The sequence below is a fragment of the Callionymus lyra genome, chromosome 5 (genome assembly GCF_982586985.1).
Source record: "Callionymus lyra chromosome 5, fCalLyr1.hap1.1, whole genome shotgun sequence".
NCBI classification, from domain to species: Eukaryota; Metazoa; Chordata; class Actinopteri; order Syngnathiformes; family Callionymidae; genus Callionymus; species Callionymus lyra.
The window spans coordinates 12,608,312-12,623,417 of record NC_141822.1 but is presented as its reverse complement, the minus strand read 5'-3'; the positions used below and the strand labels follow the sequence as shown (position 1 = coordinate 12,623,417).

Below are 15,106 nucleotides of genomic sequence, written 5' to 3'. Positions count from 1 at the left end.
TTTTTTAACATTTCTGAAACATAAAGTTAAAAGTTGAATTAGTTTCTATTGAATAATTTAATTAATAATTGGTTTATTGAATGTTTGAATTTGTTGTAATTTAGTAATTCAATTTAAAATTTGTTTATTGAAAGGTTAAATTCTTGTTCTTTATATTTTAGTGGCTTAAAGTAGCTATTTTTGTCAGATGACACTATATTACAAATATTTGTATATTGAATTTAAAGGTCTACAAATAAAGACATGTTGAATTTTACATTTTACATACAATTTTTGAACATTTACTTTTTTAATTATTGCAAAATAGTGGTTTTAGAACTTTATATTATTATATTTGTATCATCTTTTTATTATGTTTTATATTTATATATATTTAAATATATATATACATACACACAATACAATTAAGAAAATATATATATATATATATATATATATATATATATATATTTATTTATTTATTTGTATTAATAAATAAATGCTTCAACAGTTTAAACATTTGAAATGTTAAATTCAACCATTCATTATTCCAAAGGCACTTATATACTTTCATTATCAGGACAATGAGTTTGTCTCGTCGTTTTGAATGTGGAGATTTCATTCATTTCCTCCCTGTACTTCTGTCACTCAAAACATCCTGTTTCAAAAATAGGTGCCAAACTAATCCATGACGTTGTGTGTTTGTTTCGTTTCAGCCTATTTATCCCCTAATAATATTAGGACGAGACTAGAGATGAATAATATATTAGAATCTATCGGGCCTCAACTCCAACCCACTAACTTCCCTGCTTTGCCATCTATTTGGGTCAGATCCATTGTGTTGTCGCCGCACCATATGTCTGTCATGTAGAGTGGCCTCAGGGAAGTGTGTGTGTCTGTGTGTGTACGTCCATGTGTGTGTGTGTGCTGGGGAGGAGCTGTGTGTGTGTCCTCAGTCAGCTCGGATCGTCCGAAGATAGACGAAGCTGTCATTGTTTTGTCTCGCTTTGCATCGCACATTCATGCTGCTTTTTGTCACTCAACTTCCTGCCCATGATTTTAACGACAGGAAGTGACATCATCATATTATGTTATTAAAGCCTCATAATTCACTGCTTCGGTTTCTAGCAATCGTAACTTTTAAATGATAAAAATGAAACGTCAGTTTCAGGAGAAAAAAATATTACGGGTGTTAGAAAATATTGCTACGGCGATATTTACCGCTATATTCTTTTCTGATGATTTTCTTTCGCTCGCAAATTAAATTTAAACAAAATTATTGTATGCTTTGCAGTTAAATAAAGTATGAGTAAGATCAACTATATTTATTTAATATTAAAAATGTACAATTAAAATGCAAATATTTATGCTGCATTTATTTTTGGGACCAAAATATAAAAGGTCCATTAAAGTCCCGGGATGACTAGGGACAAGAGGATACAGTGGTCTCAAGCTGCTTTTAAAGCTGATGTTCCAACAAATTTTGGTAACGTCTTCGTCAAGAGTCATGTGGTCTCCACAATACTAACATACTTGTTACTACAGTATGGCAATATTTTGAAATGAATACTTATTCATATAATATTGTATTGTGATACATCTTTGATCACCAGATGCCAATACACACCTAAAAAACCACCCGGTGGTGACTACACCAGACTAGACACCACATGTCCACCAAACTGTCTTACGCGACCGGTCGGAGACGGAGGTTGCATTTGTATGAAGTACTGTGAAGTTTCCAGAGGGAGCAAACGGGGCCAACAATAAGCCTTTCTCTGATTTTGTAAACGCATGCACATGTTGAAGCTCTGCTCATGTGCAGTTACACTGTTTAAACAGTAAAACAGTAGAGGGAGCCCTACAAATATTTTAAATTCTCTGTACTGCTGCTTTAACCCTTTGTTATCCACATTTTTATTACTTTCTCCCCTTGCTGAGCTCTTCACTTCGCTTTTTCTAACTTATGTCTTTTATTCGCTGCTTTGTGATTCCATGTCTGTAGATAATGTGCTCACTCAAAATCAGGTTCATGGGCTCAGGGTCTTAACCCTTGTGTTATCTAAGGGTCAAGGTGACCCGAAGGCCCCAAAACAAATTTTGGTATCCCTTGTGTTATCTCGGGGTCAAGATGAATGTCCTCCACCACTGCTTATGTATTTAGGGAAGCCAGCACATTTGTTTTCGGGCCTTGACCCCGAGATAACACAAGGGTCAAGATGGATTTGTACTCTCTTGGTGTTACTTTGCAACACGAGCCACTTGTTCATCATTTGGTCCTTCAAATCAACGCTGACCTCTGACCTCTGCGCACTTGAAACTAACGTGATAACGTTAAATAATGCATACACAGGTCCCTGCAAAGATCTTCCCACGACCAGGTCCATCTCTGTCACTCTCTATTAAAAACACAAATGACATTAAAATGATCCGAGCTCAGAGCTAATCCCGCCGCAGCCTGTAAACATGTTAATACCACGGTGATTACCAGGGCTCTAACCCCCCCCCCCCCCCCCGTCCTCCCGGGCCTGGACCACTCTCCCATCCTGGACTCTCCGTCCCCAGGGGAGGCAGCCAGGCGAGTCCCTGGATTAAGGCCACTCGCTGCTTTGGACCAGAATCCAGGAAGTTAAACCGTGGACTCTCGCCACCTCATTTTTTTGAGTGGCATCAGGCTTATTATTGTTAATTAAAGCTGGATTTAGTCAAGAGGCTGATTAGTAAACAACTGAAATGCCAGTTTCCAAATCTTCATTTTATTCCAATTTGTAAATGAAGTGGAACTCAGAGTTCCTGTTTTTATGGAAATATTTATAATTTGTGTGAGAGACTTTGGGGTTGTGGGGGGGGTTGTTTCAGATGAGTGAGCAGATGTTGCCATTTCTCAAGAGGGATTTATGCCTGACACACAAACACACACATTCACACGCATACACACTATTAACACACACACACCATTGATACGAGTTCAATGTTATTTTCAGACAGAAGAGAAACTGTTCAAGTCTTGATAGGAAGAAGGTTTTGAGAAAAGTCTCATTGTATTTTAATTTTGTATTTTGTTTTTTTTAAATGTTTGTTCATTTTAATGTAGCGACTAGAGCTCACCTTTCTGTCATTTAAAAACATCCAAATACCTCCATACTGCTCGTCTGTAACGCCCATCTTGTGTTGAAGCCTCAACAGGAAAAATTGTTCCGAAAATAAATAAAACAAGTCTATATTTAATGCTTGTTTGTAGCAGAAGCTGACATGCTAATGTGTGTAATGCTACACAGAAGTAAAACACTCGGTCCTGTTGCAGACGAGCAGTACGGAGGTATTTGGATGTTTCTAAGTGTCTTTTTAGACGAAGACAACTGAGCTCCAGACGCTACAATAAAATGAACAAAAAATGTTGTCTATAACTCTAAAAAGAACATATTATTTTGAAAATAATATAAAACCCTTGGTCGACATGATGGTGAGTAGAAAATTAATGACTTTCACTTTAAGAGGTTTGCTTTTATATTTCACCGTATATTCGGGACTTTTCTCTTAAAATGTTTTGGGGTTATTTTGGTCGTAAAGAAAATTGTTTTGTTCAAATGCAGAGATAAAACGTTGACGGGGAGATATTTTTGAAGAATAATAGATATTTTGTTCTTATTTTTATTGTGTAATGTAAAATGTCTTGAGAATACTTTGTTCAGATTTGCGGTTCAAATAACATTGAATTGAAAAATAATGGTACAATATTTTTAATTTAAAATGTAAAAATAACCTACCGTAATACCAGGTAGTGATTTATAAAATATTATTAGAGGTAAATATTAAGCATTAAGGGTATTTAACTTCAATGCAAATCATAATAAATAAATGAAAGATAGTTCAGCCCTAGAAGTATCTAGAAGTACCTTTTTAAATGGCTTCTAATGTGTAGTAAACAAGCATGCTAATGCTAACTACCTTATTAATATTAACGAAAATATGTTTTACTAATCGAAGTAAATCACTATCAGAACCTAATTTGTACGTGGTCAGTTTCAGGTTAACCCAAGTCCGGCTAAATCCAGGTAAAGGGTCTCACCGGGTCCTTTCACAGAGGCTCTGGTTCTGTTCTGGTTGCACAGAAGCACTGACTGGTCGAGGAGGTGTTGTTGCTTCCTGTGTTTTCAGGACTGTGTTGTTGTCTTCACCTCTTTCAGCACGAGACCGAGTCGTCTCACTATAGTCTGCACCAGGACTCCAAGGAGGACGAGGCCCTGCGTAGGAGGCGGCCCGTGGGCCTCTCGTACGGCTCGAACCTCCATCGATCCGGCAGTGTCAAAGACCTCATAGACAGGTTCTCCGGTCCAGAATCCCCGCTGAGCCCCGGTTCTGGATCTGGAAGTTACTTTTCCGGGGAGTCTTTAGAGTCTCCAAAGTCTCTGAAGTCAGTGTTAGTGAAGCAGACGAGTCAAGAGCAGGGTTCCCCTCCCGGCATCACAGTGACCCCGGCGCTCCAGAGGTCAGGGGATATTCACGTAGCTAGATGGACGCCCGGTCGGGGTCAGGGGTCAGTGGTGGACTCTGGCACGGGATCGGTAAGCAGTGACGAGAAAAACCAATCAAACGTTTAACTGCATGAGAGCAATGGAAGTGCATGAGAGCATGACCGACCTTTTGATGACCTTTTGATGACCTTTCATGATTCAAGCACACGATTCAGGCCTTGAAGAAGAGATTCCTGATGCATGACCTCTACACGACCTTCTCTGATCGTCTCCGACGTCGTCGATTTAACTGCATGACAGGATGTCAGGGTTGAATCTGTGGGTGTGGGCTCGATGAGGGGGTGAACATCAGTCACGAGAGACGATGATTCCGATCAAGTCAAACAAGTCCGACCGGAGTTTGACCTACTTTTGATTCCTGTTGAAACTGGTTAATTACTGGATGTTAAAATGACTTCCTTGTTCAGATCAGTCTGTTGAGGTTATAATCATTAGCTGACATTCAGGTGTTTGATTCTCTGCCACTTTCTCTTTGCTGTTAATGAGCAAGGCAGGAATGGCTGGTTTGAGTCTGAGGTTCAGGCCACACAAAGGCAGTTTGGGTCTGAATCTTTCACCATTATTTAATTATAATAAAGTAGAGGGAAATTAATCCACTTTATAAGAGATTTGTTTGTTGGCTGCAGGTCATTTCTGAGGGTCAGGCTCCGCCCCTTTTATTAGGTTTTGAGGTTCACCACAGTCTCAGTCGACACTGATGCTCTGGAGAAGCAGTCGTGGAACGTTGAGGTTTCAATGAGTGATGGATTGTGATTGGTGTGAGAGAAAGAATCATTTCACGCACACTTCTCTTCCAACTGTCGTCACGTTTGTTGTTTTTATTGTGTGTGTGTGGTGGCTCAGCTCTGTGGTGTGTCGTCCGGCCGACGGTGTCGAGAGAGTCTCACCAAGGTTTTTATTTTTTTTCTTTCCTCCAGGAATCTGAAAGCGATTCAAACAAGCAGCAGGACAATCTGTCCGAGGAGGAGCCCCTCACTCCCCGAGTGACGCCCCAGCAGAACCCAAAGTATCAGCTGTTCCTCAACAACGACCTGAAGACCAACGGCCTGAGCACCAGAGTCGCAGATGGTCCGAGGGGCACCGGCTCGCAGGGGGACCTCAACCCCCGGCTGTCTCGCTGGGAGACCACCCGGACGGGAACGAACCACTACAAAGGGTCCTTGGAGTCCCTGGCCTCGCGGGACTGGGAGACCACGTCAGACCGAGTGGGTGGAAAACTGGATCTGGAAGATCGTTTTTTTTACCTTCAGAGAGTAGTTACACAGTGACACCTGCTGGTCATTACACGCTATCGTCCTGGAAAAACATGTTTATTGTACATAACACAAACTAGTATTAAAATAATTTATTTGACTTTAGTGTATTTTAAATATACATATAAGGAATGAAATTATACAAGAGTCAATAGTTTATATTTTTGACAAGTTACTTAAAATCGGTAATTCATTATCTATTCCTATATTATTATATAACTGTCTTTATTTTTTAATGTGTCAGGTTCAGGGCAAAATAATGATTCTATAACTTTTGTCATTAACTAGTTAAACGAAAAGAGCTACAAACTATTAGTATTATTCATTCCGACTGGGGAGAGGAGAGGTGTGGATGTGGACAGGAAGGATGAACAAGCGAAACAAAAGACCTAATAAGATACTCAAGTCTTTTTACATTTTCCCTCTTTTTTTTCTGAGAATTTAGAGCAAAATGACTCAAAGTGCTTACTTTAAAAAAAACAAATATTAGTTCTTAGCTTCTAAAGAGGTGAAACTACACACCTAAAGTTAAAATGCTATATTTTAGTGAGACAAAAATTGACATTAAGTGCTTGAAATTAAATCAAAGGGATTTTGTCTTCTGGCAAACAAATGTATTAACAGAACTTCATGAAGCACTGAACGAACTTTATCTACGACACATGCAGTGACTGTCGTGAGTCATATCCTGACAGACTGTCCTTAATCTCAGTCGCAATCTGATCAAATGAATGATGACCCTGGATTTGTTTACATGTGATACAGGAAGTAAAACAAACTTTACTTAAAGGTCAACTAATGTTAAAACCCAACTCTCCTCACTCACATGTTTCAAATGTTGAATCTTTCTCTCCAAGATGCAGTAAGTCTCTCATCATGACCATGTTTTAAACTTATAACTTTATAAAGTCCCCCCCCCCCCCAGAAATCTGGGCGAACGAGAGGTTACGGGAGCGGAGTCCATTATGACGTAATAATGGCTTCACTTCTCCTCCAGCCAGCTGTAATCACGCCCCGCTTTGTTTATAAAACGAGTCCCATGGAGGTGGAGACTTGTGGGATTAATGACGCGCTGTGACAAACCTCAATGCTTGACCAATCACAGCAGGGTTGGTGTAGGTTATGGTAAACAAGATTTCATCTCCAGAAAAACAAAGTGTTTTCAGTGGGCGGGGCTTAAGATGATTTTGAATATTTCAATGAAAAGATAGTTTTGTACAAACAGACACTGTTGATAAAATAGAGTCCAACATCTATTTAAGACACACTTAAATCAACACATATAGTGTTTGTGTTGTTGTGTTATGTGGCGAATGATCAGAAAGTTGTTCAAATACTCCTGAAATAACCGAAATAATCCAATCGTGCAGGTGGGAGTGGACAGTCCTCCACGAGTGTTCCACAGTCCGTACGCCACCACGGCCTCCATGGAGTACAACCCCGTGCACCGCATGTCCGACTTCAAGGTCGGTCCTCAGACGGTTCTCCTTCCTCCTCAGCGAGTAACCGTGGCGTTCTCTCCGTCCAGGGCGGTCTTTCTCCGGCCACCTCGGAGATGAACCTGTTCAGCTTCAACAGCCGCAGCACCAGCCCCAACCCCCTGAGCACCTCCAGCACCCTGCTCTCCAACCGACACAGGTTCTCCGCCTACGACACCCTGCTGAAGAGACGGGCCGACAGCAACCACCACTCTGTAGGCTCCGTAGACACGTCCTGATCATCGTCTCGAGTCCGTGTCTCACTCATGCTCTGCTCTCAGATGCCACAGGTGGCACCGGTGCACTACACCGTGCGCTCCAACAGCATGGCGTCGGGGCCCAATAGAAAAGACTTCATCGAAGAACTCACCAAACAGCTGGACACCTGTCAGAAGGTAGAGCCATGTTTCATTATAATAACTGTATTTATTCAAGACACGATCCATGACCTCGGCAGGTTTTCATGTTGTCGTCACATGTGATTTATTTTATATCAACTGATGGTTTGAATTTAACACAAGTTTTATATTATTATTATTATCACAATTAATATCAAATAGATTTCTGATTTAACTAAATAAATAGAGAATAATAATTTGAATATTTATGTGTAATAAAAAGTTAATTATATACATTTATATAAATGCATTTAAGTTTATTCTTTTGTAACTTGCATGCTAAAAAAAATAATGTTTTGTATATTACTATGAATGTACATCAATGCATCCAGAATATTGAATTTTTTTTTACATGTAAAAATAATTATTTTGAATAATTGAATTCAATGCTTTTTTACTTTTTATTAAAGGGGTTGAAATAATTGAATCTTTAAAAATGTATATTTTCCAATCAAATTCATTTTTTCGAGTTTTACATTCTTATTTCAATGACTCAAAAATATGTTTTCTGAATTTGTCGCCTTTTAAATTCAATATAAAAATGTTGGTATTAAAGTGTCACCATGATCTGATGAAAGTTGGATTAAACAGCTCGGTACTGACAAACAAATTCAACCTTTCAATTATTTAAAACTATAATAATTCAAGGCTTAAAAAACAACAATATTCATATAAGAAAATAAAAGTTAAATTCCAACATTCAATATTCTGGGGACCCTTATATACAGTATACAGTATATAATACTCTAAGAGAAAACTTGAATTTAATTTATAGTTTTTTTATTATAATATTTGGTATTTAAAAATTTTAAAGGTTAACATGTAATATAAATATTTTATTTTACTTTCACTTAAATAGTTAAAAAAAACCATTTGTTATATATATATATTATATTTTATATTTAATTGATATATTGTTTGTTCAACCATGAATCAAAGTTTCAAGTTTTGATGATTCTTTCTCCAGAGAAACCAGTTCCTGGAGGCGGAGAGCGTGGAGATGGAGAAGGAACGGAACCAGATCAGGTTCATCATTTATTCTCTACAAATTTAATTCTCCACGTCTTCATGGCTGATGTTTTCAAACCCGTGTGAAGGTACGAGATGCGCGGCCTGCTGGTGAACAACGAGGACCTGCTGAGGACCAACGCTCAGCTGAACAACGAGATGAAGAGGATGAGGGAGCAGATGCTGGAGCTGGACCGAGAGAAGCAGACTCTGGGCGAGAGAGTGAGGGAGATGGAGGTGAGGGTAGCGAGGAACGAGAGCTTCCCTCATGAGGACGGATGACGGATGGTCTTTCACTCACAGATCGAGGTGAAGCAGGCGCGGGACATGATGGTGGAGGCCAACACGCAGGAGTACGCCTTCAACTTCCTGCAGCAGTCACTCAAGAACAAGATCCAGGACGCGGAGGTAAGGCGAGGAACTGAGGACGACCTCGGAGCGAGTGAGCTCATGTTCTTGTGGTGTCTTCAGGAGAGTCTGGGGAAGCAGACGCAACACTCCCAGACTCTGTCGGAGAAGCTGTGGCAGGCTGAGAGGAGGCTGGAGGAGCTGGAGGTGGACAAGGACACCAGAGACAAGCGCACGTCCGACCTCAACAACACCATCTTCAGGCTGGAGACCGAGGCACGTTTTTATTGTTGTGGGGTTGAGACATAGAGAGTCAATCAGTTTGTTTATTTTAGTTTTTTTATCAAATAATTCAATACAAAAACTAAAATGAATTAGTTTTTTACACATACATTTTGATATTCCCATTAGTATAAATAAAAAGTTTTTTAAAATGCAATATTTTTTACATTTGTAGCCTTTAAATCAGATATAAAATGTTGATATAAAAGGGCCACTGTGATTGGTTGAAGGTCTGGTCAGTATTTTAACAAAAGACTATGAATGAAAAATAGATTGAATTTATAAAATGTATTTTGGAATTAGAATATCAAACTATATGTGTGGAAAAAAATGTCATTTTTTTAATATTACATTTCTTTAATTCAATTATTTAAAACAAACCCAAATGTAACCTTTCAATATATAAATTATAGAATGAATTGATTAAAAAGACATTTTAATAAACCCACAGGTTACTGTAGCTTCATAAAGTTTAATTCAATTTTATAAAAATCTCAATTTTTCTTCTAATCTGAAGGTCATTAAATCATGGCTGAAGGTATTGAATATATAGTTATTTATAGTTATAGTTATGTTTAGTTTGTTTGAAATGTGATCAGGAAATCAGAAACCACAGTAGTAACCCTTGAGACCTCCCTTGCTCGTAGAAATACATATCACTGGGTCACATTGACCCAGATACAACACAAGGGATACCTCGAACACATTTGTTTTCGGGCCTCTGGGTCACACTGACCCAGAGACAACACAAGGGATACCTCGAACACATTTGTTTTCGGCCTCCGGGTCACCTTGACCCAGAGACAACACAAGGGTTAAAGATAAAATTATAAATACATAATAAGAAATAACATTTTACAGCATTAATGAAAATCAATAACTCAAACTAAAATAATAATTTAAGAATAAATAAAAGATGATTGTCTTTGATGGATGTATAAGAGTCATTTTAAGCAGATTTGTTTAATCAATGATCGTGAAAAAAGTACCTCAAAAGCTCTCGATAACTTGTATTCATCAGAAAACAGAGAAACTGGTCAGTAGTTAAACTTGGATTGTTACTCACTTCTGTGGGACGCTTGTGTCTGCAGCTGGCCGAGGCTCTGCAGATGTCCACTCAGAACCTGGCCGAGGTGAACCTGCAGCAGAAGCTGCGGGAGGACGCCCAGAGTCGGTTGGAGGAGCTGGAGGAGTCCATGCTGGAGAAAGACCAGGAGCTCCAGAAGGTGCAGGTCCTGGTCACCAGGCTACAAGGAGAGGTGAGTCCACCTGAGAAGATATACGTTCCGTCCCGTCCTCTTGAGACACGCGTGCTTCCGCCTGAAGGTCTCCGGGAAACTGTTCGACAAGGAGCGCACCCTGGAGGAGGAGATCCAGCTGAGGGAACGGATCCAGCTGCAGAGCAAGCAGGCGGAGAGGACCGTGGTGGACCTGCAGATGGAGCTTCAGGCCACCAACCAGGCCAAGGACGACATCACCAAGCAGCTCAAGCAGGCTCAGGTACGTCTTCAACGTTCCTCTGAGGAACCCTGGACCAGTGGAGTGACGCTCGTGCTCACAGGAGAAGCTGATCGACCTGGAGACGGACGTGGAGGAGCTGCACGACAGCGAGCAGAGATGGGCCTCCAAACACAAGAGGGCGCTGGAGCAGGTGAGCACGGAGACCGCAGACCTCTGAGATGTTTGGACTCTGACTGACCAGGTTTGTCTTCCAGACGGAGCAGCTGCAGCTGAAGCTCATTCAACAGAAGGATCTGAACGAGCAGCTGGAGAGCGAGAAGGCCTTCACTGAGAGACAGGTGAGGTTTGAGGAGCTTTTTGTACAAATTACTCTTGATTTACCAAAATAAATACTTCCAACACTTGAAACTGTAAAACAGTTTTCATGTGGAGGAATAAATAAAACGATTATTTGAATGAATAACAAGTTTAAACTCTTGTCTTAGAAAAATAAAAACAAGAGCATCTTCATGTTGATTATTTAATTTAATGTTTGATTTTATTGACAAACTCTTTAAAAATATATTAGAATTCGAAATCTAATTGGTAGCAGTGAGCATACTTGGACAACAGGTGGCAGTAGTGTGACACTGACTATTGTGGATCCAGTACTGAAGTAAATCAGTGCGTAAAAATAATCAAGGGTTGAATTTAACGTTTCCAATGTTAAAACTTCATCATTGAATTAATTAATTTGTATATCCAAAGGTTGATAATCCAAATAATTAAAAATACATGTTTTATACGTAACATTTTTCATTTGTATCCTTTTAATTTAAATATAAATGTGGTAAAATAGTGCAATCGGACGATACTGAAATTATCCAGATACTCTTTTGCCAACATTTTTAATTTAAATTTACAAAGCTACAAATAAAAATACATTTGATTTATTTATATTTTAACATCAAACTCTTTTTGTAAAAAATATTTTTACATTATAAATATTTTCAATTTTAAAAGGCAAAATAAATTCTAAAATTCAATATAGAAATTATTTTATTTCCTCATTGCAAGAAAATGATGAAACATTTTAATAAAACCATTAAAGGTTTCAACATTTGAAATGTTCATAACAACCATTATCAATATTCTGGCGTCACTGATAAACATCATCAGGGCTGATCCAGGAACAGCTTCAAAGTTGAATCCCTTCATAAATCATTTAATGTGTCGCAGGTTTATTTTTGCAGTTTGTAAGTTCGTACTGGTTTACTCCGGTTTCTTCCCACTGTCTGAAAACATACAGAGCTTTGTTGAGGAATCTAAATTGTCCGAAGGTGTGTGTGTGTGTGAATAGTTGTGTGTCTTTGTGTGTGTGCCTTGCAATAGACGAGCGAACTTTTCAGGGTGTCCCTTGCCTCTTGCCCGAAGTAGTTTGGATAGTTTCGATCACAAATTCATGAATAAATATGTGTTTTGTTTTTTTTATTTTTAACTTTTTATTCTCCATTTTTCCAAGTAATCACAAGACAAACATGCTACACACATACAACAACAACAACAAAAATCAAATAATAATAATTCAAGAAAGCAAAACAAAACAGGGGTGTTACTTGCATATTACTCATTTTTCCTTTTTTAATAATCAGTCCATTTTTGGCACGACTATGTAATTAAGTTGTATTTTATTCATTTACATGTATTTCATTCTACTCTGTCCTGTCATCACCACAATCAAATCCTGTGTTTACAAAACTGTCGATGAACGTATTATTTCTGTGACTCTGATCATGACGAACAGAGTAAAAACTTAACTTAACTTATGTCATGTTGTTGTTCCTGCAGATGCGTGAGCTGCGTCTGGAGCTGGACGAGCTTCAAAGCTCCAGAGTTCCAGACGACATCATCTCCAGGACGGAGAGCAAAGTGAAGGAGCTGGAGAACGCTCTGAGGAACGAGGAGAGGTGAGTTTCCCGTCGTCTCCACCTCGCGCCAGACCTTCCTCACCTGAGCCATACCTGTGCAGGAACAAGGTGGTTCTGTCCAACACCGTGGGGAAGCTGGAGAGGAGGATCAACGAGCTGAGCGACCAGATGGAGGAGGAGCACAGAATAGCCAACGAGCAGCAGGACCTGGTGACGCTTCCTTCTTCACGTTCTTCACGCTCGTTTGAAGGGTGACCTCTGACCTCTGACCTCTGACCTCTGACCTCCAGATGACCCAGAGGATCCGCTCGCTGAAGCGGCAGCTGAACGAGTCGGAGGAGGAGGCGAGCCGGAAGGACACCCAGTACAGACACACCCAGAGGGAGCTGGCCGAGGAGAGGGAGACCAACGCCCGGCTGCAGAGACAAGTCCTGGACCAGCACCTGCAGACCAAGTACACAGACTCTTGTGATTCATGACTCGCACACGTGTCTCTCGTTCTTCTGTAGATGATGTTCTCAAAGTGTTGATGATACGTTGAACGTACAAACTCAACATTTTAGATGAGGTGACATCTCCCATGATGCTTTGCCGCCCAGCCAACCAATCACAGATGTCGATCACTTTTCACATAGACATAGAATTGAAGTCCAGTATTGTAGCGACTAATCAGTCAGGGTGTAGAAAGGCATCATGGGAGTTCATATCTGTTGGCACCATAGGTGAGGTATGTGCGTTAATTAGTGCCTCCAACAAAGTTAATCTGCTGGTCAAATAATCCAGGGTTAGTAACTAAATGAACGTTGACTGTTTCCTGTCATCAGTGAGAGACGACACAAGAACAACACAAAATAACCGTCCACACTTTCAATTTACACACTTTCTGCACTATATTAATAGTTCAATTGTGTTTTTATTTATGTTAATTGCACAACTGCACACTGATAGCAATACAAATAATTCTGAAAATGAGGAAAGAAATTGGAAAGCTAGAAAAGCACTCTAGAGTGAATACCTCTGCCAAGGAACTCATGTCACATGACTACAAAAACAGCCAACATCAAAGTAGGTGTTCAAGGATTAGCAGCAAGTAGTGATGATGAGGCTTCATAAATCATTGAGTCCGGCAGGTGGCGCTCTTGGCTCAAAAATAATGTGTTTTTTTTTTTGTTAAAGAAGAAACAGTGCCATCTAGTGGGCTCTGTAAATGACGTTATCCTCGTGAATGTTGTCTCACTCACACAACATTTAGACACGAAATAATACTGACAGAACTTCACAAACACAAATTGTATCGCTATAGTTTTCAGTTCAAAACAAACAGATAAAAAAGTTTTTATTCTAAAAAACTGTATGTGGTTTAAGTCATTACTTATGTATAACTTATTCATTCTTAAGGTTTCATTGAACAAGTGATCACATGACCTTAGCAGAGAAAGGACAAGATTTTAATTCATGAAAGTTAAAAAAAAGGATTGAGCTCAAAATGATAAAAAGGAAAAACATAATTTTTGTTCACGTTGTAGTCGTTCATCTGTTCATGTTGTGCGTTTGTGTCGCCACAGGCGTAAAGACACGATGACCATCCGTCAGACTCTGGACAACCTGCGTCTGGACCTGAGCGCGGACGACGCAGACGAGGACGTCGGCGTCGAGCCGCCGGTGACAGGTGAAGTCACGAAGGTGTAACTGGGAAAGAGAGAAAAACACTCCTGATCACTCACTGGATGTCGAGAAAAAGATGTTGGGAAATATGTTGGGATGTTTGTGAAACTGTTTTTTAAATCACGTGTAAAGTTGATGATTCCTTGTCTTCCTGGGACTCTCGCAGTATTTCAACCTCTTTGTTTCCAGGATGTTTTTGTTGAACAATTATTTATATTCTGACGATCGCTGCATGTGTTTCTCTGAGCTTTGCGGGGCTGGACGTGATTTGAGTCGTGATTTTTAAGCGGATGTTTTGACGGATGACGCGCGTGTTCTGTTAGGAAATCGGTCGGTGATGTTTTATAACAACTTCCTGGATCAACATCCGGACACTTTTCTCACCCAAAGTGCTACTTTGATCATTTGAAGGACAGTGACTGTGGATTCTTCCGTTTACACTTGTTTTCTCTATTTAATTTGTACCTTTTTTTTTTTTTTCGTTTATTCTCCTCCTCACACAACGATCACATCCTCCTCTTCTGGTGATCACGTCCTTTAGGGTATTTATTTGTATTTTCACTTTGTCAAATAAATTCTTCTCTAAATTAATTTCGTTGGGATGTTTTTTTTATGCATTTATAAATTGATATATATTCAAATTAAACAAATGAATTATCATTTTTATATAGATTTTAATATTTCTACATTTATATTTTGTTTCCACTTTTGTCTCACGTCGAATTTCCATGTGTTAATATATTCTTGATTTCTAGATCAAAAGATTTAAAAAAATATTTACATTTTTTCAAA

The 15,106-nt window shown here is 39.2% G+C and overlaps 1 protein-coding gene across 1 annotated transcript in view; it reads left to right on the top strand.

The window, feature by feature from the left end:
• The window catches only part of LOC148079430 (uncharacterized), a 29,445-nt gene extending 14,540 nt beyond the window's left edge, over positions 1-14,905 (top strand). The window contains exons 7-22 of the mRNA XM_087792284.1: positions 5,432-5,719; positions 7,138-7,233; positions 7,296-7,460; positions 7,527-7,640; positions 8,611-8,669; positions 8,741-8,888; positions 8,955-9,059; positions 9,123-9,275; positions 10,373-10,540; positions 10,608-10,781; positions 10,843-10,932; positions 10,997-11,080; positions 12,570-12,688; positions 12,751-12,859; positions 12,940-13,103; positions 14,215-14,905. Coding sequence (XP_087648410.1) covers positions 5,432-5,719; positions 7,138-7,233; positions 7,296-7,460; positions 7,527-7,640; positions 8,611-8,669; positions 8,741-8,888; positions 8,955-9,059; positions 9,123-9,275; positions 10,373-10,540; positions 10,608-10,781; positions 10,843-10,932; positions 10,997-11,080; positions 12,570-12,688; positions 12,751-12,859; positions 12,940-13,103; positions 14,215-14,338 — 2,160 coding nt within the window. The 3' untranslated portion in view covers positions 14,339-14,905. The remainder of the gene's footprint in view (positions 1-5,431; positions 5,720-7,137; positions 7,234-7,295; positions 7,461-7,526; positions 7,641-8,610; positions 8,670-8,740; positions 8,889-8,954; positions 9,060-9,122; positions 9,276-10,372; positions 10,541-10,607; positions 10,782-10,842; positions 10,933-10,996; positions 11,081-12,569; positions 12,689-12,750; positions 12,860-12,939; positions 13,104-14,214) is intronic.
• Positions 14,906-15,106: the final 201 nt, after the last annotated feature.